Below are 23360 nucleotides of genomic sequence, written 5' to 3'. Positions count from 1 at the left end.
CAGAAGTCTGGGACTTTGTCACTGACTTACTTAACAGATCCTCTTAACATCTGTCCAGCAGGCTGTGGACTTTATTAGTAGAAAAGAGACCCACCAGATTTAGAGCCTGCTGGGTGCGTCTTCATCTTCACAGCTGTGGATTAACTCAGACTTTCCAGAAGAGGACAACCATATGGGATAATTGGTGTCATTGGGTAGCTAAAAAAAATATGAAGAAACAAATGTCGTCCAAACACAATTCACTGTTTTTACAGCCACAATTACTAGTCTGTTTAAGAAATAAGAAAGGCAGCATTACGCTAAAAAAAGAAAATCTATTCATATCTGTGTGGGAACCTAATCAGGCCCTTGTTTCCAATGACGATGGCTCCACAGTCGCACCAGGTCTGCGACAAGAATGCTCCTTTTGTGTGCCGATAATGTGGAAGCGATAAAATTTCCTATAAGAGACATATGTGTTTACATCATGAGATGTGTTATTTGACAAAACGCTTTGTTCTCTGCATATTTTCCACGCAGAGTTTCATGCTGGGTTGTTTTGCTGGAAAGCTTTGATTAGCTAGAATTAGTTGCTGAAGTAAAATAGACACTTTTGTTTTATGAGTCCTCTTGCTGAGCTGTAAATTATAGTAAAACATATAAGGAGTGACAGAAAGAAGTGCTGATTTGAACCTCTGACCCATGATCGGCATAAAAACATAAGATAACTCTTTCAAAGGACTACTGAGAGCCATAAATATTCCACGGTCCACTTAAAGTTAGGCCCTTTTAACAAAATAAAGCTGTTATTTTGCATAAGGGGATCTTGACTCCACAGTACTACAACAATACAAGCTGCACTATCTAAAACGGGTATAGATTCTTTTATTTTCAGTATGGGTCGGCCGTTACCTGCAGCAGCACAGTAGAAGCGACGAGAGTGATTTTTCTTTTTCTGAACCAGTGCAATGTGGTCAGTAAAAGGAGTTGGAACCGGCAGACACTCAGTGGTGAAATTAGGTATCTGTTACTTTGCAGCTTGAGAGAGAAGCAAAACAGGCATGTGCATCTCCTAAGGAGACAGGAATTGAATGAGATTTAAGGCCACATAGAAATTTCCCTTGACAATATATAGGCTAGCAACTGATAGACGCTGAAATTACTGGTGTTAATAGTTCAAAAAAACCTGAAATCGATGAATATGAATAACTGGTAAAATCTTTCTTTTAGCTGAGAAAGAATTTTTTTCAGTAGATGCACACCTGAATATATAGGGAAAACTGAAGTCTTCTAACTCCATCCGTGACTGCAAAATGCATTATTTGTATTCTCACGAATACAGTTAGTTTGTTTGCACATATTGGGTTGTAATAAATCTGAGAGCACATTAGCCAGCAAGTGCATAAATAATCACTGCAACAATCTTTGTTATTATGACATTAGTTATGATGATTCATTAGCTGCCTCTTCGTGTTGCACCTTAATGCCTTGTTGCAAAGGTATTTGGTGCATTATTATAGGGAGCAGAGGCTATTCACACTCTGTAACAATGAGCAGGCTCTGCTGTAGGGTGATATATGGGTGTTTAAAATCAGAATGTTATGTCCACTATGGATAGGTTAGACATGTACAAACAGGGGAAAGAAAGGAATGACACTGTTAAAAGGAAACCATGTACATATATTATGACACTTGGATTCTGAAGAGAAAAAGGAGTCTTTGTGGCGTATTGTTACTTAATATTTATCGTATTTCTAAATTAAACACTTTTTCCCCAATTGTTACTCCAGCTGTACTTGATCTATGCCATTTCAGGTATACCCATGTGAAGTTCTCAGTTATTTAGCGTAAAAGTGTGAGTTAAGTTGATGTTGCATAATCGATGGTTCTTAAATAGTAAGCTACTATTATCCATGTGGTGGCACACATGAGAGGAGGGTCTGGCCCACAGTGCTAGTAACTCACCTTCTTTTGTTAACATTTTTCTTAGAACAAACTCAGAAAATGCTACCGAGACATCCAAATTTTATGAAAACAAATATATAAAATACACTTTTTTAACAGGTAACACCTGCACAAATATATTGTAAAACAAAAGAAAATATACACTTTTAACATAAATTAGTGTATCTATTAATTTGAAAGGATCTGGTTTTCATCAGCAAAAGCTTTGATTTTTCCAGGTTTTAGATTTTTAAATTCAAATAACAGTTGCTTTCCTGTGTATTTCCTTTAACAATTTTATATGCACCTTTCCTTGTTCTCTTTCTCCTCCTCCTCCTTTTCCTTTTGTGTGGAGAGCAATCCTAGGACTCAGATGCTGAGCTCTGGAAGGTGTTTTTCTGGTGATGGCATCTGGCTTCTTGGCAAACTCCACAGGCAGTAGCTGCCTTCGAGTTGCCCCTGGGTTTGTCACATGGTTAAGTTGCTGATGAGTCACTTAGGCTGTCTTGGGTTCTGGATGTCGTTTTCCGTTAACCTTCCTCTCACTCTAAGGATCTGCATTAAATATAATCTTAAAATATCTTAAAAAGACATAAGTCAATAACCCCGTTTCTTACCTTGGTGCTAGAGCAGTGTTAGTCACTGAACATATTTGGTGTAAAAGAGATCCCAATACAAAAAATGTCATTTATATACAAAAATAGGAAGGAATAAGTACAATTAATGTTACTTTAGAAACGGTTCTTGCACTTAGATTAAGATGTGGGTGAAATTTTTGATTAGGGTATTTATGCTTCTGCACTGCTTTTTGAAAAGGTTGCCTTGCTTGAACTGCTGAAGGCTATACCAGTCACATCGAGCTCAGGTCAGCACTTAACCTTTATTTCCATAGTTATTATATATGACACCCAAAACATGGGTTTGAGCACTAATCCATTCTTCCTCCAAACCAAAGGAAAACTTTTTCGGAGACTCTATTTCCTTGAATCTGTTTGACATCAAGCTTATTTTAAGCACCTCTGCACCAATAACAAAAAATAAGCAGTCCCACTGAAGGTGGGATTTTTTGTTTTGGGTAGCTTCTTTTCAGAAATGTGTGCTGGAAATAGTAAAGATGTTGCTGGCTTTGGTGAGCTTGTAAAAACCCTTTATGATCAGACAGTTCTAAGTATTATTATTGCATGTTATATACTCGGAAGAAAAATTCTGGAATTATAGCTTTGCAACACTACATACTAAATATACTATGGAAAAAAATAACTGCATTACCTCTTGTAGTGCAGGATTTCAACAGCACTTGCAGTCACTCCTTAGAGTTTTTCATCTTTAGAAACTAAATTACTCATTGTCTAAATAGCTGAACTTTCATCTCTATAAATATTTCAGCTTTGCACAATTCCTTTAAAATGCTGACAAATAAGGATTCTCACTTGATTCTCAGTAGTTTTATTGTTCAGTTTCATTTACTGTAGCAAATGTATTTGTTGAAGATGTAACACAGGACTTGCATTTTTAGTAATGGAAGACTTTAGAATTGATCAGGGTCCATAAAATTCAGCATTTGTTTCTGAGGAAAAAAAAAAACAATCTAGCACCATTGGAGAAATAACGTACAAATACAGAAAAAGGAGAATGTCTTTTCATTTTGGTCTAAGTCTTTTAGTAAAACAAAATAAATGGGTAAATGTTTCCAGAACAGATCCCTTCTTTCTCCTTGAATCAAGCCCGCTTCTACTGAATTTCCTGTGGGCCATCTTCCAAGTGCATCCATTGCAATTCATTGTGCCAGGCCAGGCCTCATCACCTGCACTTATCTGCTGCCCTGACTATTGCAACCGCTCTCTTTCTTATCTTCATATTTCACATTTGGCTTTGCTGTAGTTTTTTCAGAACTCTGCTGCAAAGAATAACATCTGAATTATATCTCCACTGCTGTGACCAAATTTTCCCTCACCCACACAGTCAGTTGAAATGTTTCTAGCCCTTGCCTTTTTGTTCTCATATATACAAGTGCAACTGCTCTTTTTGTTCTCGTATATACAAGTGCAACTGCTCTCTCCATTTCCTCCCTGGGATCATATATCTAAAGAAACTGCCTCTCTCCTATGCAGCAGTTGATTGCTTTCTCTTTATCGAAGTATCTTCTTTAAACAAACTTTTTCCATAAGGCCTGTCATTGACCAGCCACTGGTAAGAAGGTTATGATTATCATAATTCCATATGAGGTGGTAAAACAGCCTGTCACAAAGTTTACAAGTTGTTGTCAGTGCAAATCTCCCTTAACTGTGTTGATTTAAGGCCCATTCTATTTTTCTCACCACATGTTACTTCTGTAACATTCGATTCTCAAAATTCTTCACCTTTCTTCATTCATTTAGACACAGATGCTGCAGCCTAAGCAGAGCACATGTCTAGGAATGTCAGAGGCCTACATGCAAGTGAAAAGTCATATGGGAAAGGACCTGAGCAAATAAATGAGTTTTGGTTATTGAAAGCTAATTGAAAAACAAAACAGTTGAAAAACAATTGAAAAAACTTTGAAACCTGTGAGAGGGATGTGTAAGCTTAAGGTCTTTGTCTTCTGGCAAGACATGAATGAACACGGGCAGCAAAGGCAGTTATCCTTGTGTATCGTGAAAATATCTCGCAATGGCATTGTGAAACTTAGATGGCGTTAAGGAAGGTTTTAACATTTGGATCAGTCAAGATGCTTTATTATTAGTTCATACTTTTTTGGGAAATTTAAAATTGTGGATGATACATTTCATAAAAACAGTGAAATGGAAGTAATTCATCAATCGCCATAGGCAATTTCTGAAGAAGAAAATACCACTGCCACCACCACCCAGATTATTATTTTTGTTGGTTATTCAGTTCTTCTTGAATGGTAGCTCTAAGCTATAGCAAAGGCTTAGTATCAATTCTGCTTTTTCCAGGTGAAAAATCAGAATGTGCTTGTGCTGTGCTGTACACATGCTGAGTACAGTGCTTTCCCACTCGTCTGTAATTTTTTTAAGGTAGATGAACAACATTCAGACTCATAGTGACCTCCAACTTTCATAAATTCCCCTCAGATTTTTAGTTGATTACAGCTGGAATAGAGTTTCAGTAACAAGCGCTGAAGTTCATAGGCCTTGTAAGTTCATAGGTGCCTAAATGTGAGACTTCACTTGCCTTTGCCTTAAGTGAGACTTGCAGCATTTCAAATTCCTGCTCTTCAGTGTCAGGTCATGACATTAGAAGAAACCTTGTTCTGAAAACTTTAAAACTACATCTTTGCTCATGCATCTTAAGTAAGCCGGTTTTCAAAATTTTTAAATATGCAGGAGCACTCGGTAACTCAAAACCAGCACTACTTATATTTAGATGCCAGGAACTGGATTGTAAGAATATAACTTAGTGACCTCTAAAAAAAAAATCAAAACAAAACCAGGCTATATATTTTAAAGACTTCTTAAAACAATCATGAATTCTTGATGGTTTTGAGTATCTAATTTCTAATCTTCTGTAGCCTTCTGAGTCAGTGGTTGACATAAGGGTTATGAAATGCTCTTCTCTTTATGTGCTAGACATACATTGAAAAGAAGATATGTTTCAGTGTTTGAGGCAGGTTAATTTTTTTAGATGCTACTCAATAGTTGGTAGGTTAGCATTTCAATTGAAGAAATTTCATTGAAACTTTTGCTTTTGAGCATTAAAAGCTAACAATAAACATTCATTCAATGTTTGGGTTTTTTCCCCCTCAGTCTTGGAAATAAAAGCTTCACAACCTGACCATCGCAATGTGAGGTCCTAAATTGCCATTTCAAGCCACAACAGTGGTATTTGCAAAAATATCAATTTTATCCCTGCAATGTTGGCATGCGCATATTTTTCCAGACTGGCTAGCTCCCCATACAAACTGGTATTTAAGAGAAGTTATACAGCCTCCCAGTCCACACGTCAGTGTTGCTAGCACTAGTATGAGTTCTTGCAAGATTTGCACTCGTTTATGGAACAGCTTTGTTTTTAAGTCTAAGCAAACCAGAAAGCTAATTACTGTTACTTACTTTTACATTTGCTTTTATGGTGTAAAACAAATGTGTAGAAATGCCAGGCTAAAGCTGGTACTATAACCTTGGAGTAACCCAGTGATAAATTACACACACACACATATATAAATGACAAAATTTCTTTGATTCTGTGTGTCCTTTTAGAAACATTTCTTCCTCATGCTACTTGTAGTACAGCCAATACAGACCTCAACACACTGGGAGGGGACCGGTGTATAATTCTAATTTTATTCTGCTTTTAATGTTTGCATTTCCAAAATCAAACCCTTTCCTAGATAGTCACTATAACAGCCCGCTTTTCTTGTTGCTATTTCTGTGATGCTTAAGGTGCTGTGGCTGTTTCAGTTGCCAGTCCTGCTGGGACTCAGGTACCAGGTCACCAACGGGCCCTCCTTCCACCAGGGTCGTGCATCTCTCTCTTCTTCACATTGATCTTGAGATATCTGGTCAAGATACAGCTACACTGTGAGCTGCAGCTTTTTTTAGAGATGATAAACACACTTTTGCTTACTTGTCCCAATTAATGGGGCTACAAGCTCCATTTGCCGTGCATGCCCGGTGTCTGTGCCCAGATGCCAGCAGCAGGGGGGTGGCAGGGCGATGTCTGTGAGGAGAGGCAGCTGGGGGCTGCCCCATCTTGGGCCTAGCCAGTTCCTCAGCGGCCCTGCCACAGGCCAACACTGAGCCTGACAGCCAAGCTGGTGGCACCTCTGGGAAACTGCTCTCCAAAAAGGGCAAAATGCCACGTAGGCAGCGAGGAATGATGGGAAGAGTGTGAGGAATGGCCCTGTCAGCAGCCAGGCCTGAGGGGGAGGAGGTGAAGGAGTCAGCAACGAAGGAGTGAAGCTGAGCCTGGAAAATGGCGAGGATGGGGGATTTTAGTTTTTGCCTGTGTTTCTCACCATCTAACTCTATTGTAATTGGCAATAAATTTAATTAATTTTAGCCAAGCCAAGTCTGTTGTGCCTGTGATGGTAACCGGTAAGTGATCTCCCTGTATTTATCTCGACCCATGAGCTTTTCCTTCTTATTTTCTCCCCCATCCTGTTGTGGAGGGGGAAGCAGAGAGCAGCTGGGTGGGCGGCTGACAGCCAGCTGGATCCACCATCACACTGTGCTGCTTGCCATCATTGGCTATTGACTTTTATCCTCTAAGAAAGACTGAATTTTGTAGAAAGAATAATTCATACCCCACCTTTTTTGCCCTGTCAGCTTACTTGAGAAGGAAATTCTTTTGACCTTTAGTTGATAAACCTGGATTTGTTTTTACATAGAATTCCTTTCCTGTTCTTGCAAGTGCAATACTCGCCACATTAAGTAGTAAATTTTTAGTCTAGTTTTAGTAAAATCTATGTCATCTCCCCCAGATAGTTGAAGTAGATGTTAAATAGGTCCCTAATTGAAACAAACAAACAAACAAAAAAAACCCCCAAGCATATACTGACCTGAAGAATATGCTAAAAGGGATAAGTTCTCAGTAGTAGGGGAAAAAAATCCCCACTTACTATTGTATACAATGCTTCATTTTCATTCTCCAGGATGCCACTGAAAGCTGGGAACTTTTTCTATTTTCAGCTTTTCTAATTTTCTAATACAGGAAAAAATAGTACATTAGCCAAAATACTTAAACACCATTGATTTAAAAATATTAATCCGTGATCCTTTTGTAGCCTCTGTGTGGTATTAAAAGGAATGACAGGAAACAAACAAACAAACAAACAAACAAGAGTTTTCATTTGTCACCCAGAGTTCTGACTCTGCCCCTCTTTCACGTGTTTGTCTAGCCACTGAGTCACTGAGCTTACAGTATTGTGTAACTTTCATTTCTGTGGAGGCTTGTTATATTAGAAAAATTGTTCCAAAGAAAGCAACAATTATGACATAAGCACATCTGGCTCTTGCAAATTATTCTTTATTAAGCTTTCATTTAATTACATGTGCTGAAAGGTCTGCTTTTGATTACTGTAATTTTTTTTATTTGTCCATCTGAATGATAGTAATGTTGGAAATTACATACAAACCACCTGGCTTTTTCCTCACTAATAAAGCAAAGCTTATATAGATTTATGTGTAGAAGAGGGATTAGGATCTTCCCTGTTTATGGTAGAAGAATTATTGCTGATGCTAATTCAAGGTGAGAGTTTAAATTTGGTCACTGGAAGGAAATTAAACCTATTTGGTTTTGTTCAGTAAACACTTTAGATTGGTAGGAACAGTTTATTTTAATATACAGATCTTTTATTATGTTTCAGTTAAACTTTTTGAAAAGTTCCATGAGGGTGTTTATGTATTTTCATCACTATTTACAGGAATTGTTGAGGCCTACTTTCCTTATTAGCATTTCTAAGAGTTATAACAGTAACTGTACACCGAAATGGAGACATACCCTGTTGCCTATTTAACTTTCATTGCTATATAAAGAAGATGCAGCATTGCCTTTTGGTAGCAGACACTTCCAGTGTCAGCTCCCAGTAAGGGTTCTGGAGTTGGTGGGTAATATCTGGTAAGAACAGAAAGACCTGAAGCACTGTTGTTTCTGACAGCGGTTTATACCTCCTTTTCATAACAAGCCTTATATTTTTTCCAATTTCATTTTTAATATTCAGGCACAGTCTAACATTTTGCTCATTACCATGACCATCATTAGCGAGAAGAAAAAAAAAAACTAGCTAAAAGTCAAATTAAGAAAAAAAATATTGGTGTGTGGGAGTTTTCCAGTCTTTTTTTTTTTCCTTTTTGAAAATAATAAGAAGGCAAAAGCCACAAACAGGAAAGTGTTAAAAAAATCTACAATTCCTTTAACAGAAGAAACAGCAGAGCAATAAAAATTATGTACGTTTACAACTTCTTTTTTAAGGAATTTTGCAGAAATACATTGTATATCTTCTTGTCTTCCAGCAACTGTATGCAGCTCAGCTGGCAAGCATGCAAGTTTCTCCTGGAGCCAAAATGCCATCTACTCCACAGCCACCAAATACGACAGGGGCACTCTCACCCACTGGGATGAAAAATGAGAAGAGAGGGACCAGCCCGGTAACTCAAGTTAAGGTATTTTTCAGTAACAAAAAAAGTCAGTGTCTGAAAAGGGCAGTGAAATTAAATGGTCTATTTAATTGTTTTACAGTTGGAATTTGAACCACCTTAGAGTCCTTCAGTATTCAAATAAAATGTTCAGGTTTAGTGCTTTATTATCAGTATAGCGAAGGCAAGAGAAAGCATTCACTTCTTGCTTCCAAAAATATCAGGCGTCCCTCTTCCTACAACAGGCAGCACAACAGATTCATCAGTAAAATGTGATATTGTCAAGATTTCAGTTTGTATTCTAGTAATGTGCATAAATGGCATTCATTTCATGACTTGTTTCACATTGAACTTTTGAGTATCTTAAAATATGGTGCTAGCTCATATGTTAAGGCAAGAGAGAGACTGTAGATCTTCTAATTATTTTACAAATCTCTAGCTGTACTTATTCTACAATTTTGGAAAAAGCCTCACATAAAAGTAAGATGTAAGTCAGGGCTCCCGGGAAAACACTGGATTGATTTGACTTTTGCTGATTTCACACAGCTGCTGACAACCGGGCTGCTCCTTGTTGGTTTTGTGCCATGCCGAATGCTTATGCCTGCTTATTCTCACTTGCTTGGAATCAGGCAGCTACAACATGGCATTTGCCAGCAGCTTGAAATGAACATCACGCACCCCTTGACATCGGTGGTGCAGCTAGTACCTTTGGGTGGAACTGGCTGGCTTTTATTGCTGTGTTCTCCTGTGGTTGTTCTGAATTTCATGAGACTAAATACGCTGAGAAACAATTTGCTTCAAACTGTAAAAAAACACCAACCAATTTGAATGGTAATGCTATAAATGCAGAACTATTAAAATAGATCTAAAGAAGGCATATCGTGACTTTGTGGAGAGAGAGAGAGAGAGAGAACTCATCTCTTTGCTAGCTGCTAACACCTTACAGGCACACAGTCCTTAGTCTCAAATCAGCCAGGGAAGATTTTACTTACTTGAGGTGAGGGTTTCTTTTTTTTGTATTTTTTGACATGAGAGTAAAATATCAGTCGTTTTTTCATTATCATCAGTCATTGTGGTAAAGTGTGGGTGAGTAGATATTTCTGCCTGGGCTGATAAATTTCCATGACACTTTTTTGCTAGGCTGAGAGTACTAATAAATAAAAACTATTCCATTATGGCCAGATCTAACATTTATTTAGCAAAACGTTCACTTTACTTAACTGTAGATGTGTATTAGTCTAATATTTTACCTCTTGTAATCCGATGCCAGGCTTGAGAGCAGTCGCTGAAATTTACCACATATGCAGAGTTTGTTATGGTCAATACAGAAGCCACCAAAAGCAAAGCCCAACTGTTTCAGCAAAGTTGTCGTAGTGTAGTGATACCTAACACCAGTGATTTATGGTGTTGAGAATATACTACTGACTACTTTAATGTGAAAAAGTAATTTCATAAGTGAGTGAGCCAAATGGATCTACACCAAACCAAACCTTTACTATATGAGTAAAATTTTCCCTGGTTAAATTCAAGCACATATCTCCTTGAATCAAGGCCCATACCATTCCAACTTTGTGGCCAGCTGAGTCCTATTACAGAATTGACCACATGCAAATTCTTGGGGGTTTCCCTACATAATGTAACTTGAATGGACTGAAATATATGTTAATAAAAAAGAAGCCTTTTTATTCTTATTTTTTATTAAGCACACTATTGCATTGAAGATATTAAAGATAAACTACAAGTGCTTTGTGTGGATAAATACCGATGGCCAGTGAAGAAATTAATTATTAGCATAAAAACACGTTAATAAACTATACCTATATGCTTTCTTTGCGAATTGTCACCTTTATAAGACATGAAAGTTTTGATGGTCATGCATTGCTTAACAAATCCTCTATATTTTCTCTATTTTTAAACAGTTGTTTGTATATACTGCATGCATTATTTATAGAACTAATGGAATTCTTTTACAGGAGTCAGATCTTTCAAAAAGTAATGATAGGGCTTTTTATGTCAGTGACCAGAATATTTTCCAGCTTTTTGGTTGCCTCGCAGAAATGAGAATGCTGTCTATGAAGTACAAACAAACAGGTTCTGACAGTGTTTAGAGTTTTTTCTCACACGATCGTATCAGTACTAGGCAGAAAATTATTTAGAAATTGAACATAGTAGCGTAGATTCGTATATGTACATACTCTCAGTACCTAGTCTGGCAAACTTCATAGTCTGGAAGGGGCTCTGAACTCTGACAGAAATTTATTGAAGCAACTTTGTATCTGTGCAAGGAAACAGCTTGCATGGCCACAAAGCACAGCAATGGACTGTGTCCCGTATGCCTTTGTGTTTCACTTGGACTTGGACTCTGAACAGGTGTGGGCATTTGTGCACACTGCGAGGTCAAGAAGAATAAAAATGTCATGCAGTTTTATGGAAACAGTTTAAAACCGCAGATATGATGGCATTATAAATACCTGTTTGTTACATTTTGTTGTTTGATGCATTGTGTATGATCAGATGTACTTTGCTAAATCACCACTTGACAGTAAGGAGGATGGAAAAGATGAGATAATGTAGTATATTATTGTATTCTGACATATATTTCTAAGCTTTGAAGTGATCAGTGCAGTGTTGTAAAATATGGACGATATTCTCTTATATCCAGCATAATTCTGCTTTGGGCATATTTTAAATGAGAGATCTGTCTTACTGGGCTCTTTAATTACAGAAAATCACTGTTTCACAATTTTCCAAATGCTCTGTCTTGCTTAATATATTAAGCAAAAGGAACAAGCTCAAAGAATGGGAAGAAGGTTACATTGTGAATATCTACACCGATCAAAGAAATTAATTGCTTGAATGAGTCTTCTTCCAAAAGTTAAGATCTTTCTTAGATGGACTTATTCTCCCATAGCACTGAAACGAGACATGTGTCAGAGAAAATTTCTTCCATAATTGCATATGGAAAGTACCAAAAGATAGAAAAGCGCTGCTATTAGATTTACATATCCTTAAAAATATTGCTTGTCTTTATGCAAATAAACATACAGATACACTAAAGGTTGAACGCAGCAGAAATAACCACAGAATACAAAAATAATTACAGAAGTATCAAACAAGAAGCAGAATAGCGTTTATGTGAAAAAAAATCTTGATTTTACATAAATTGTCAAAAATTAATGACACATTTTAATAATAAAATATCGTAAAATGTACAAAATTAAATAGCAGAAAAAAATATATTTTAAATGCATCTAGTATGCATTCATTGCTGTAGTAAGTCAAGGAATTTGAATTCAGTGAAATTCTTATCTTCTATTATGGGGCAACAGCACAGTTTATTTTACTAAATAAAACGTGCACTTAAAATAAGATGCATGGAATGCATAAGTTAGCAGCAGCATTAAATGTGGGCCAAACAACTGTCAGGGTTTCCAAATGATTCTTTCATAGAAGTATTTCTGATTCCTTAGTTTCTAATACATTTCAAAAAAAAGCTACATTTAAAAACAAGCTACATAACTTATTTTTATAGTGCCAGGAACTTTTCAAATAGAACCAATGCAAAAGCATTACTGAGCTGCTGGAAATTTTAAATAATTCTTTGTAAATGCCCTAGGTTAATTTAGATCTCTGAAAACACATTAGGAAATTAAGCTGTAATGTGAGCTAATTCAAATTTTAATTTGGCAAAAAGAACGATCCAGCCACATAGTTAATGTAAATAGAAGCATAACACAGAGAAATTAATGAGGTTTCCTTTCGCTGAATCTTAAAGGAGGCAGATAATTAGCTTCTTTTGTTATTATTGCTGGAGAATGTGGTATTGTCTTCGAGGTGTAAAGTAATGCTTGCAAAATGATGTGTTCATTTGTCTTTTCCTAATAATTATTTACATTAAACTCTTGTAGGATGAAGCAGCCCAGCCACTGAATCTTTCAGCCCGACCCAAAACAGCTGAACCTGTCAAATCCCCAACATCTCCAACACAGAACCTCTTCCCAGCGAGTAAAAGCAGTCCAGTGACAGTGACGAACAAGAGTGGCATCCCCAGCCCGCTCGGCGGATCTCTGGGAAGAGGATCCTCTTTAGGTAACTAATCTGTCCTGGGGAAAGGAGAATACTGGCAAGTTTTCGACATGAAATCTCAGCATGAGCACAATTCTGAATGTTTGGGCCTACATTTCGAATTAAAATTGAAAAAAACTTGCAGGAAAGATTTTCAAAGAACTCTTGAATGCCAAGTTTTTACAAGGGTAACCAGAATGATGCAGCAGTGATACGCATCTACAAGAAACACAGCAAACAAATATAGAACGTAAGAAATATACATACATAAAAATATATACACATAAGTAAATAAAGATGTATATATAAAATGTGTAAAGAGGTTTGTATGAATATCTTCATAAATTGGGTGTATCCATGCAAAGTTAACTTCTGAATTTTGACCTGTGGATTAAACAAACAAACCAACCAAACAAACAAAAAATTATCTTTGCATGCACGTACAGCCTGAGTGGATACTAGACGTACACACATGGTTCACGTGATTAGTATACATGCAATGCGGCAGTGTAATATACCTTAAAATAAACAAATTTTCAAGCACTTTGTTGAACCAGGGTCAAGGAACATTCAGTATCTCTGGTTTCCAGTAAACCAGAAGCCAGGCAAGAAGGTAACTCCAAATGCGGTTTTCGGCTATTTAGCCCAAATATACCATTAGAACAGCATTCTAAAAGAAATCTAATCCTCTGCATTCTGGGTATTAAGTTCATCTTACCAAGACCATATGCTGAATATATATATATATTTATTTTTTTTTAACAAAGGCAGAAAGGCTACAGCCCAGCCAGTTTATTTTATCGTTGATTCTTTTTATTATTTGTTCATGTTTTTATTATTCGTTCCTCCATCTGTGAAGATTTTGTTAATTCATATGGTTGAAAATAGGGAATTTTTGACCTGTGTTCAAGATTCTTTCATTAAGAAATAAAGCTTGTTAAGGTTTGAAAAAAAAATTGATCTGAAAACTATGCCTGAAGACTACCTTAGCCAGTCAAGAGATAGAATCAAGAGCTGCAAAATGTAGATGATCAGCCCTAAAGTTCAAATAGTAAATTTTAACAGCAACTAAATACTCACTACAGACCACTTATTCACAATCTCTAGCTCAAGTGTACTTGTAAAATATATAGAAACACTTGTGAATAATGAACAGATATGTTAAATACATACATTAAATATATAAAAATTATGATTTGTTCTATTCTCAAAACACTTGGGAACATCATGATCTCTGAAAGATACTTTCTGCAGCTAGCTAGATATCCTACCTCTCCATTTATTTCCAGCTATAACTGCACTATCTAACATTAGAAAGTCGTCTATCAGTTTGAAGTCATAGACCATTCCAGAGAAATGGCTACAGGAGATACATTTAAGGTGTGAATATTTTTCATGTAAAGTCATAAAAACTTAATTCCTCTCAATCCTTAAATATAAAAGAAGCCAGGGAAACATTGTCAAAAATCAGCAAGCAACGTAGGAGGTTTTGCTTCATGTTTTACGATAAATTTAGGTGACTGGGAGTCTAAGTCTCATTAAAAGTCATGCGAATATGGTTCCCAACTTACTTACGCTCCAGAATGGAACTTGATTACTGAATCAATTTAGAGCATTGGAAATTTCACCCAATGAGAACAACCCAATGGTTGTTCTCTAATATGTTACTTTTATTTTGGAGAGGGGTGCTTCATTCAGACAGAAAACATCACAGTTCTATCTAAAACATCACAGTTTGCATCTCTTCTCATCTAGACCCCAGTATTAAAGCAACTGTTTGGTTCCCAGGATAAAGCATGAGAAAACCTTAATCTTAATCTTTTTTATTTTAAAAGAATTCAGGGTCCTGCAAGGTTGAATTTCCTATATTTTACTCAGCTGAACTTCAATGAAGTCAAAAGAATATGAAAACTGTCTTTGAAGGAGAATTCCAAGTCTTAGCCTGTTTGGTTTTATTTGTTTTCTTTTTTTGCTTGTTTGTTTGCTTTATAGTGGACTGTTAGTAAGTACACAAATCTAACAAATTCAGAGCTTTTATAAAAGGCATATGCTTGTCAGGCAGATGCACAGGTCATTCACAAACTTTGATTGCTCAAAATTTCCTAGCTAGAATGTATATACACAAATCTATCCATGTGCAGTATGGAGGATACTCCCACGCAGGAACAGGTGGATCAAGTTAAAGCTTCATCACGGCAACACAAAACAACCAGTCACCAAATAATTGCTGTCTTTTGGTCTCAAATTAGGAACTGTATCTGGGGTATTCATCCTTACCTCTAGCATGCATTTTAAGATGCGACAGAAATGTTTTGAGTGAGTCTGACGCATGTTTAAAAGTTTCTCTTTCTCTCCAGAGTGAGAGAAAGAAAACTATTTTATTTCATCTACTGATTTAGAGCTTTATACTTATGTTAAGGTGATAACAAGCTCTGTCCCCCAAAAGTAACTGTGGGGGCTCTTTCTGAAATTGAAAGCTAAATGTCTGGAGTGATGGTTCTCTCAATAAAGAGATTCTAAAAATTGACACAGACTTTCATGGCCAAGTAAGCAAGATTTCTTTCTTCATCTTTGTTCATTTTATTAATTGTTATTAATACTTCACAGACTTCCCACTTGAGCTTCAGAATACTGTTGTCTTGAACACATATTTAGCTTTGAGTCCATGAGTATGCTCGGATACCTCCATATCAGGCTATGCCAAGACTTCAGGGGTTTTATTTATCACAGCAAAAGAAGTGCACAGGCTTATCCATCACTTCTATAGATTAATTCAGCCTTCAGACAGACAACAATTGCCACTCCTCCTTCTTTTGCGGATGTTAGTTGGGTGCAGCTCTAACAGTACGGGAGCTGAGTGCTTACCCCAGATTCTAATTTGGATAATTACCTAAATAGAGTGTGTTCTTTGTTTATAGATATCCTTTCCAGTCTTAATTCACCTGCCCTATTTGGGGACCAGGACACAGTAATGAAAGCCATTCAGGAGGCTCGAAAAATGAGAGAGCAGATCCAGAGGGAGCAGCAGCAGCAACAGCAGCCGCATGGTGTTGATGGAAAATTGCCCTCCATGAATAACATGGGTCTAAACAACTGCAGGAATGAAAAGGTAATATCTCCCATTGCCACTAAGTCTGTCATTCATTCTTCTTTTCCCTGCAAATAGCTTCTTATTTTTATATAAAATTTCTTCTTAGAGCTTTTAGCCATCTCTGATTTCATGTTAAACGCACCTTGTCACTTCACAGTGCTGTGCTACAAACTCCTCTATGTTTACATGACAGCATTGAAAAAGACAGTCCTGTGTACTCATGTGATTAAGCTGCAAGCATTCATATAACAATGTGGAAAATGAATTGGTTGAAGCTACTGTTGTTTGTGGTCACTAGATTTTAAATTGTGCTTTTGAGAATGATTGGATTGATAAATATGGCAAAAAGGCCAGTTATGTACTAGCATGGTCAAGTATTTCAATGCTGTTGAGCCTATCTGAGTGTGCTTGAATCTGTGACTCAGATGCAACAAAGTATTTAGGCTCATAACAGTGCTTTTGGCTCTTATTTTCAATGGGAAATTAGAGATGAAAGTTCTTTGTTGAATCTTGGCCATAGATTCCAAACACTAAAATGAAATGGGGCGTTACAATAAAACAGTAAATGAGAGCAAGTGGTGAGAGAACGTGACCAGCATTGGACTGAGCAGGACATCAGCTGGTTTACAAAATAGCAAGCTGGGATCATATCCGAAAGGTGAGGAACAGTTTCTATCACACACACTTTAAAGACTGCTCAGAGGACAAAGAAATCTCTTGGAAAATTCTTTGTATGTGTGTTGTCCTGCTCTGTGGCCTTTCCAAGGTCTACAAGATTTGTTCCAGGAGCAGGTCTCTGTATGTATAGCAGAGCCACTGAACGCTGAACCAGGTAATTGGTTGAGCTATAAGGCAGCCCTTTGGATGAAGAATGTTTCTGTGTTAGCTTCCCTAGAGGTGGCTTATGCTGCAAAAAACACAGCGCACAACTTATTTTTCACCACTGACACAAAATCAGTTATATACCACAATGCTTATTCCAGTTAACTAGAAAGGGAAACTATTATCCCAGTAATCTCTATGGCATCAGCAAATAGGAACAGTTATAATGCAATTTAGTAATGAATGAAAAGAAAACTCACACATTCATTAGCCTATAAAGCAACTAGTGTTTCAGACTATTTGCTGAAAAAAAAAATATTGAAAAGCAGGTAGCTTTCAATGCCTATAATTCATTAACGAAAATTCTGTGATATATCTGTATATTAGAGGGTAGGTTCTTTGTATCTTGGGGGAGAGAGGGAAGATTATATTATACTCCAAAGACTAACAGGAATTTTTAATCCAGGTTGAGTATAAAACTCAGCAGAATACTAACTATATCTTAAACCGTGAATTTGATGGTACTATGATCTTTTCTCAGCCCACAAGGGAATACTTGGAGGACTGTAGCAAGGCATGGAAAGGCAAAGAAATGTTGTAAACAGGCCCATCAAACATTGATACATACCTTCTAGTCTACGTTTTATATTTTTGCTTGATAGGTTCTTTACAGCACTCATAATAAGAGAAAGGCTCAGTGTCTATTAAAAAGATTTGTTAAACTGATACCACACAGGATTAACAATGCTTTTCCAAGTCAAATTCAGTGGCTAATAAATATTTATTTCTGCTAGTGTTAGTTTAAATCTCAGCATTGAAAACTCATTTAATTCAGATTGATACTATGAAAAAATATAGAAATTAATAGCTGATCAAGCAGGCCATATTCAAACAACACTAATTGTAAAGTCAGCATTTCTCTTAACTGACCAAGAGGTAGTGTACTACAGACCAAGTTATAAAAATAAAATAAATGTCACACCTATGATCAGTATTAAGAGTTTATAAAATTATGCTTATTTTAAAATATTTTTATGAGTTTCAGTGGCTTGACATTTAAAAATATCTAATATGCTATAAGGGCTATTAAAAGAATTCTTAACATTTGATTTGACTTTGACAAGTAAGTATAAAAATGGCATCCACTCACTCATCAGATCTGCTCCCTGAGTATTTTCAGTACCATGTTTATGTCTTGTATTCGATATAACAAGTTTCTATTTAATCTTTCACCTTTTAAAGCAGATTCAGTAAATATTTCAGTGAATAATCTGAAATTTCTTTTTTGTGCTGGTTACTAACAATACACAGATTGATGTACAGCTTCCAGATTGAGGTTATACATCAGACAGGCAGAGGAAAAAAAAAAATTTTTACTTGCAAATATAGTAGAGTCAGTTGGAACTCTTTAACAAATATCAACAACATCATTCTCAAATGCCGTCTTTTATGGGGAGACTTTTCATGGTAGCACTTGCAACTTTTAAAACCTAAGAATAAAACAGGAGCAAAGAAATCAGTTGTTAAATCTCTCAGTGCCCTTATATAATCCTGCTGGGTTTATTTATTGTAGCATGTATTATAGAGTGAACTGTTAAGGCAGGAAAAAGTAGTAATATGTACTCTGGTTTTACCTTTGGTATGCTATCTGTTATCCTTGCTCTGTCGATGCAAGAAGAGGCAGGGTTTACAAAAGAATAGGATATAAATCAGTCATTTAAAATGATGATATGTCCCCACTCTCTATCCTAAAGAAAAGAATTAAGTCAGTCATGAATACTAAGAGAATATATTTATATTTTATAGCAAGTATAAAATACATTAAAACCAGAAGCATCCTTTCCACAAACAGAATTCTAGAATACTTTCCCCCTTTACCCTCTGCCTTTCAATTTTTACATTATGATATATTTCTTTTACTCTAAAAATGATGGGCAGGATGATCAAAATGCGGGGAGGGAAGGATGATAGATCACTTCAATTAGAAAAACATAATTTTGAAATAATTGTATGCCAAGAAGATTGTATATAGTTTCTGTCATAATCCCAGTGAAGCTTTGATAACTTCAAATTAATTGCAACTTAGTTGCAATTTTGGATTGGTTTCTTTTGAAGAATCAGGACCCCATGTTTTCAGGACCAAATTTTCAGAAATTGGCTTCAGGTAATTAGACTTGTATAAATGAATAGCTGGAAGCCGGCACCAGAAAAAGATGACAAATTAATTGCCTGCAGCTGGTTTAAAAAAGCTATTGAGTTCTGGTCAGTTACTGGTCTTCAAGTTCAGATAGCTGGTAATAGTTTGTTGTGCAAATGATTGCGCTTACAAAATTATGTACATAGCTTCAAAGCCTGAGCTTAGGACTCTTTGAAAATGTGTCATTTAAATCTCAGAAAGCTTTGTATTTGGTTAGAGACACAGAATTGAAAATTGCCTCTGTTCATATTCTGCTGTTCAAAAAAACTCTCCTACAAAGCTTTAAAAGTGCTCACAGAGATTCCCTCATCAGAAAGACCAAAACAAAACCATGCAGCACTCTGACACGGTCAAACTTTGTCATTTGCTAAAGCATTAAGGTTAGGCTGTACTTCCGAGGTGATACCATTCTGTGGACATCTACAACTGCGGAGTCATTTAAGTTGATGTACTGTTGTGGATTAGGGTGGGCAGGTAAGCACCAGGCAGCCGCTCGCTCCCTCCCCTCCAGTGGGATGGGTATCAGAAGGGTAAAAGTGAGAAAACTCGTGGGTTGAGATAGTTTAATAAGTAAGTAAAGCAAAAGCTGTGTGCACAAGCAAAGCAAAATATGGAATTCATTCACTACTTCCCATCGGCCGGCAGATGTTTAGCCGTTTCCAGGAAAGCAGGGCTTCAGCACATGTAACAGTTAGCGGGGAAGACAAATGCCAAAACTCCGAATGTTTCTCTTTCCTCCTCCTTCCCCAATTTTTCTTGCTGAGCATGATGTCATATGATGTGGACTATCCCTTTGGTCAGTTTGGGTCAACTGGCCCAGCTGTGCCCCCTTTTCTGCACTCCCAGCCTGCTTGCTGGTGGGCCAGCATAAGAAACAGAAAATGCCTTGATGCTGTAGAAGCGCTGTTCAGCAATAGCTAAAAGCATCCTGGTGTTATCAGCACTGTTTTGGCCACAAATCCAAAACACAGCACCCTGTGAACTAAAATTAACTCTATCTGAGGCAAAACCAGTACAGTGCACACAAAGCCAAAAGGCAGAGCAGAGTTGGCTTTTTCTACTCCTCCTGGTGCTGATCAGGTGTAGTCTGGTTGAGCAAAGGGAAGAAGTAACCATGTCAGTGGTTTCACAGATTAAAAAGAAAATCTGGAGAAGGAGAGAGAATTAGGAAAATCCAGAAAATAGGCTATCTTGCCATGTGATAGAAGTAAAAGTAAAATACCAAAATTGTCTTCGTTTTGAGGATATGACTTTCTTCCAGTCAAGCCATGTTTACCTTCAACAAAAGAGTACTTTAAAAAAATTTGCATTGCTAGAGCTGCTTGTACTTATTTTAGTATTTTGAGGTAGGATGATTGCCTAGATTTGCTTTGATTTAAAGCTTTAAATGAACCTGAAAATGCTATATAATTCATAAGATAACTGACATTATTTTTAAAAGGACCAGATCCTATTTTCTTTGTGCATAAAGCATGAAAACACTGACAAAAACACTTCAAAAAATCTTTGTAGAAAAAAATATAGGCAGAAATGTGTTAATTTCATTGGAGAAAAATATATGAAGTCAAGACAGAACAAATACCCAATTAATAATCACAAAATATTTGCTAGACCCAAGGATATACCCCCACTTCCCCATTTACTTACCCGTGAAGCATATTCATTGAGATCTGAGAGGCAGCAGAATTTAGTATAGCGTTTTTATGCTTATATTCCATTCCCACCCTTTTGTAGATTTTCAGGCAAGTGTGTATTTGCAGTAGGAAACCAGAAGTAGACCCCAAAATAAATGACATGAGTCATTGCCTACTTCCTGGGAATTATGGTACTTTATCACCTCTTATAATGAGTCTTTTATTCCTTTCTTATTTCTAAATCAAAGTTTTACAACTTGAATCCACATCGTTTGTCCTAATATAGACCACAGTTTGTATGCAAAATGTGTACATTCTTAAAAACCTATGTTATTTACCCTTGGAGATGTTACAGTCTATTGATCAAATCCATATTTAGGCACTTGGATTTGACTTGATAAGCCATAACGACCCCTTCGGAGGTGTTATGGTCTGCTGTATTTAGGGACTGTTAAATATGTGGATTATTGACACAATAGAGTGTAACAACTCCTCTGGAGCTGTTACGCTTCATCATTTATATGAAGCTACTGCACATGCGTACAAACTTTGCCTGATAAAAACACTTCAGGAAGTCTTTGTAGGAAAAGTTACTAGTCATGCATAATCTCCTTTTGACTGCCTACAGCCCCGCAATGACTCCATCATTGTATTGCTTTTTTCTAAATGCAAACACTACTGGATTATGTTGCCAACAGTTTTTTACCAGCTTTTTTCTCCCCAGACGTTCAGTATTATAGACAGAACAATTCCAGAGGCAGGAGTCACACTGTCTTTTCTGCAAGTGCAGGGTACTTCTCAGACAATCACCAAGAGAAGCACATTGTTATTAGCATCCTTGTTATTAGTCATTTCTGAACTCGGTTTGAAAAAAAAAAGAGCACTTAGTTAAGAAAATACTTACCAGCGCATCCTGCATTCAATTACCTTTTCTCCTTTTACCAAAAGTAGTCATGAACTCCCTTAAATTGAGAACATGAATAAATTGGTCATAAGGGCCTTATGGATTTTTATAAATCTTTAGGAATAAGTGGTTTAGATTTGCAGGGACTGATCTATTCTTATTTGATTTTACCTTTTAAGAAAAACTTCTGATATTTTCTTTTTTCCTTTAGTTGCTTAGAGAAGAGTATTTGTAACTAGTAAATAAGAGGTCAGTGCTAATATTTCTGTCTGCTGAGAGACGTAACAGAAACTGTAAGCATTTTCAATTGGATCCTTATTTCTGTTGGCTAAATCTTAGTTTTACTGGTAATTAAAGGGCAAATACCTCATAATTAGGCCAAAAAAAGGATAGAAATATCAACAGCAAATGACTAGTTCTGCAAAGCTGTTACTTTTATTGTGGTATTGTCTCAATAGTCATTGTACCAAGTTCCGTTCTCACTGCAACTTAAGGAAGGTCCCGCCTCATATAGCTTACACTTAGGCATAATTTAATTTAAGTTTAAATAAATATATTTAGATTCCATAATAGAAAATGTGGAACTGTATAGAGAGAAAAAAAGACACCGATTTACTTAAGGAACTGTTAGTGTGGTCTCACTTTCTTGCAAGAATATAGGCAATTTATTCAACTCAGTGGGAGTGTATTCCATCTGTCTAATGAAGAATCTGATTTCCACAAAGAGACACTGCAACTGGGAAACTGTTTTTCCTGAATACGTCATTCTGCTCAGTCGACAAACCTTTCCCTGGGGAGTTTCTGAGATGCAGAAGGACACGTTGCATAGAGACTACCTCTTTACAGTTCCATCATTTTATAACAGATAAATGACTTGTCTAAGTTAAATGCCCCAAAATAGGAAAACATTTCAAATACAAATCCCAGCAGTCCTCATCATTCTTACAAAACAAATGTCCTTTATACTTTACTGTGAATTTGGCCAATTTAGTAACCTGGTTGTGGCTGCACCTAATATATGTTAAGCAATGATTTTTTAATATTGTGTGTTCAAAGTTAACTTCCTAAATCCATACTTGGGCACCAATATTTTCCTCTGAAAAAACTTTATTTAAAAATATTTTAAAAAAGAAAAAAAAGAAGAAAGGAATATAAAAATATTGTGTTCCAAATTTTTTTGAAATGGCAATAATTTTGCAATTTCCTTTCTAGGCTTAGGGCTTATCCTAGCTACATTAAATGTGTGCCTTCATTTTATATCAACTGCAATATTTCCCTAATAATTTTTAAAGAAAAATAGTGACTCAAGTAAAAATTTTCTAAACTAGCTGCAGTGCAGAAGCCTAAGTCTCACTAAACTAGCTCTGTAAATTTTACCCCAAGGCAGACAAGCAGATTTGTGACTGAGTATACAGTAGCAGCCTGTTTTCAGTGAAATTCAGCAGTTTTGCATCCTTCTCCAGCACTTTTTACGATAATTTGGACAATTCAGTATTTCAGCTGATGTAATACTGCCCCCTTTTATTAGAACGGGAAAACATGCTGGACTTCAAACATTTAGTTTTGTAGCTGGAGTAATTCTGTTCATTTATGCTGTTGCTTCCAATATTTGAAATTGCATGACAGGGTAAGATGAAGCACGAAATCAGCA

The 23360-nt window shown here is 36.5% G+C and overlaps 1 protein-coding gene across 1 annotated transcript in view; it reads left to right on the top strand.

Annotated features, from left to right (window-relative positions):
* Window positions 1–23360, top strand: part of SOX6 (SRY-box transcription factor 6) — a 230448-nt gene that overhangs the window by 158732 nt on the left and 48356 nt on the right. The window contains exons 8-10 of the mRNA XM_082485970.1: window positions 8874–9023; window positions 12905–13085; window positions 15980–16170. Coding sequence (XP_082342096.1) covers window positions 8874–9023; window positions 12905–13085; window positions 15980–16170 — 522 coding nt within the window. The remainder of the gene's footprint in view (window positions 1–8873; window positions 9024–12904; window positions 13086–15979; window positions 16171–23360) is intronic.

Source organism: Vanellus vanellus (genome assembly GCF_965231255.1).
Source record: "Vanellus vanellus genome assembly, chromosome: 6".
Lineage (NCBI taxonomy): Eukaryota > Metazoa > Chordata > Aves > Charadriiformes > Charadriidae > Vanellus > Vanellus vanellus.
The sequence above is the reverse complement of the archived record's forward strand: the minus strand, read 5'-3'. Positions and strand labels throughout refer to the sequence as shown.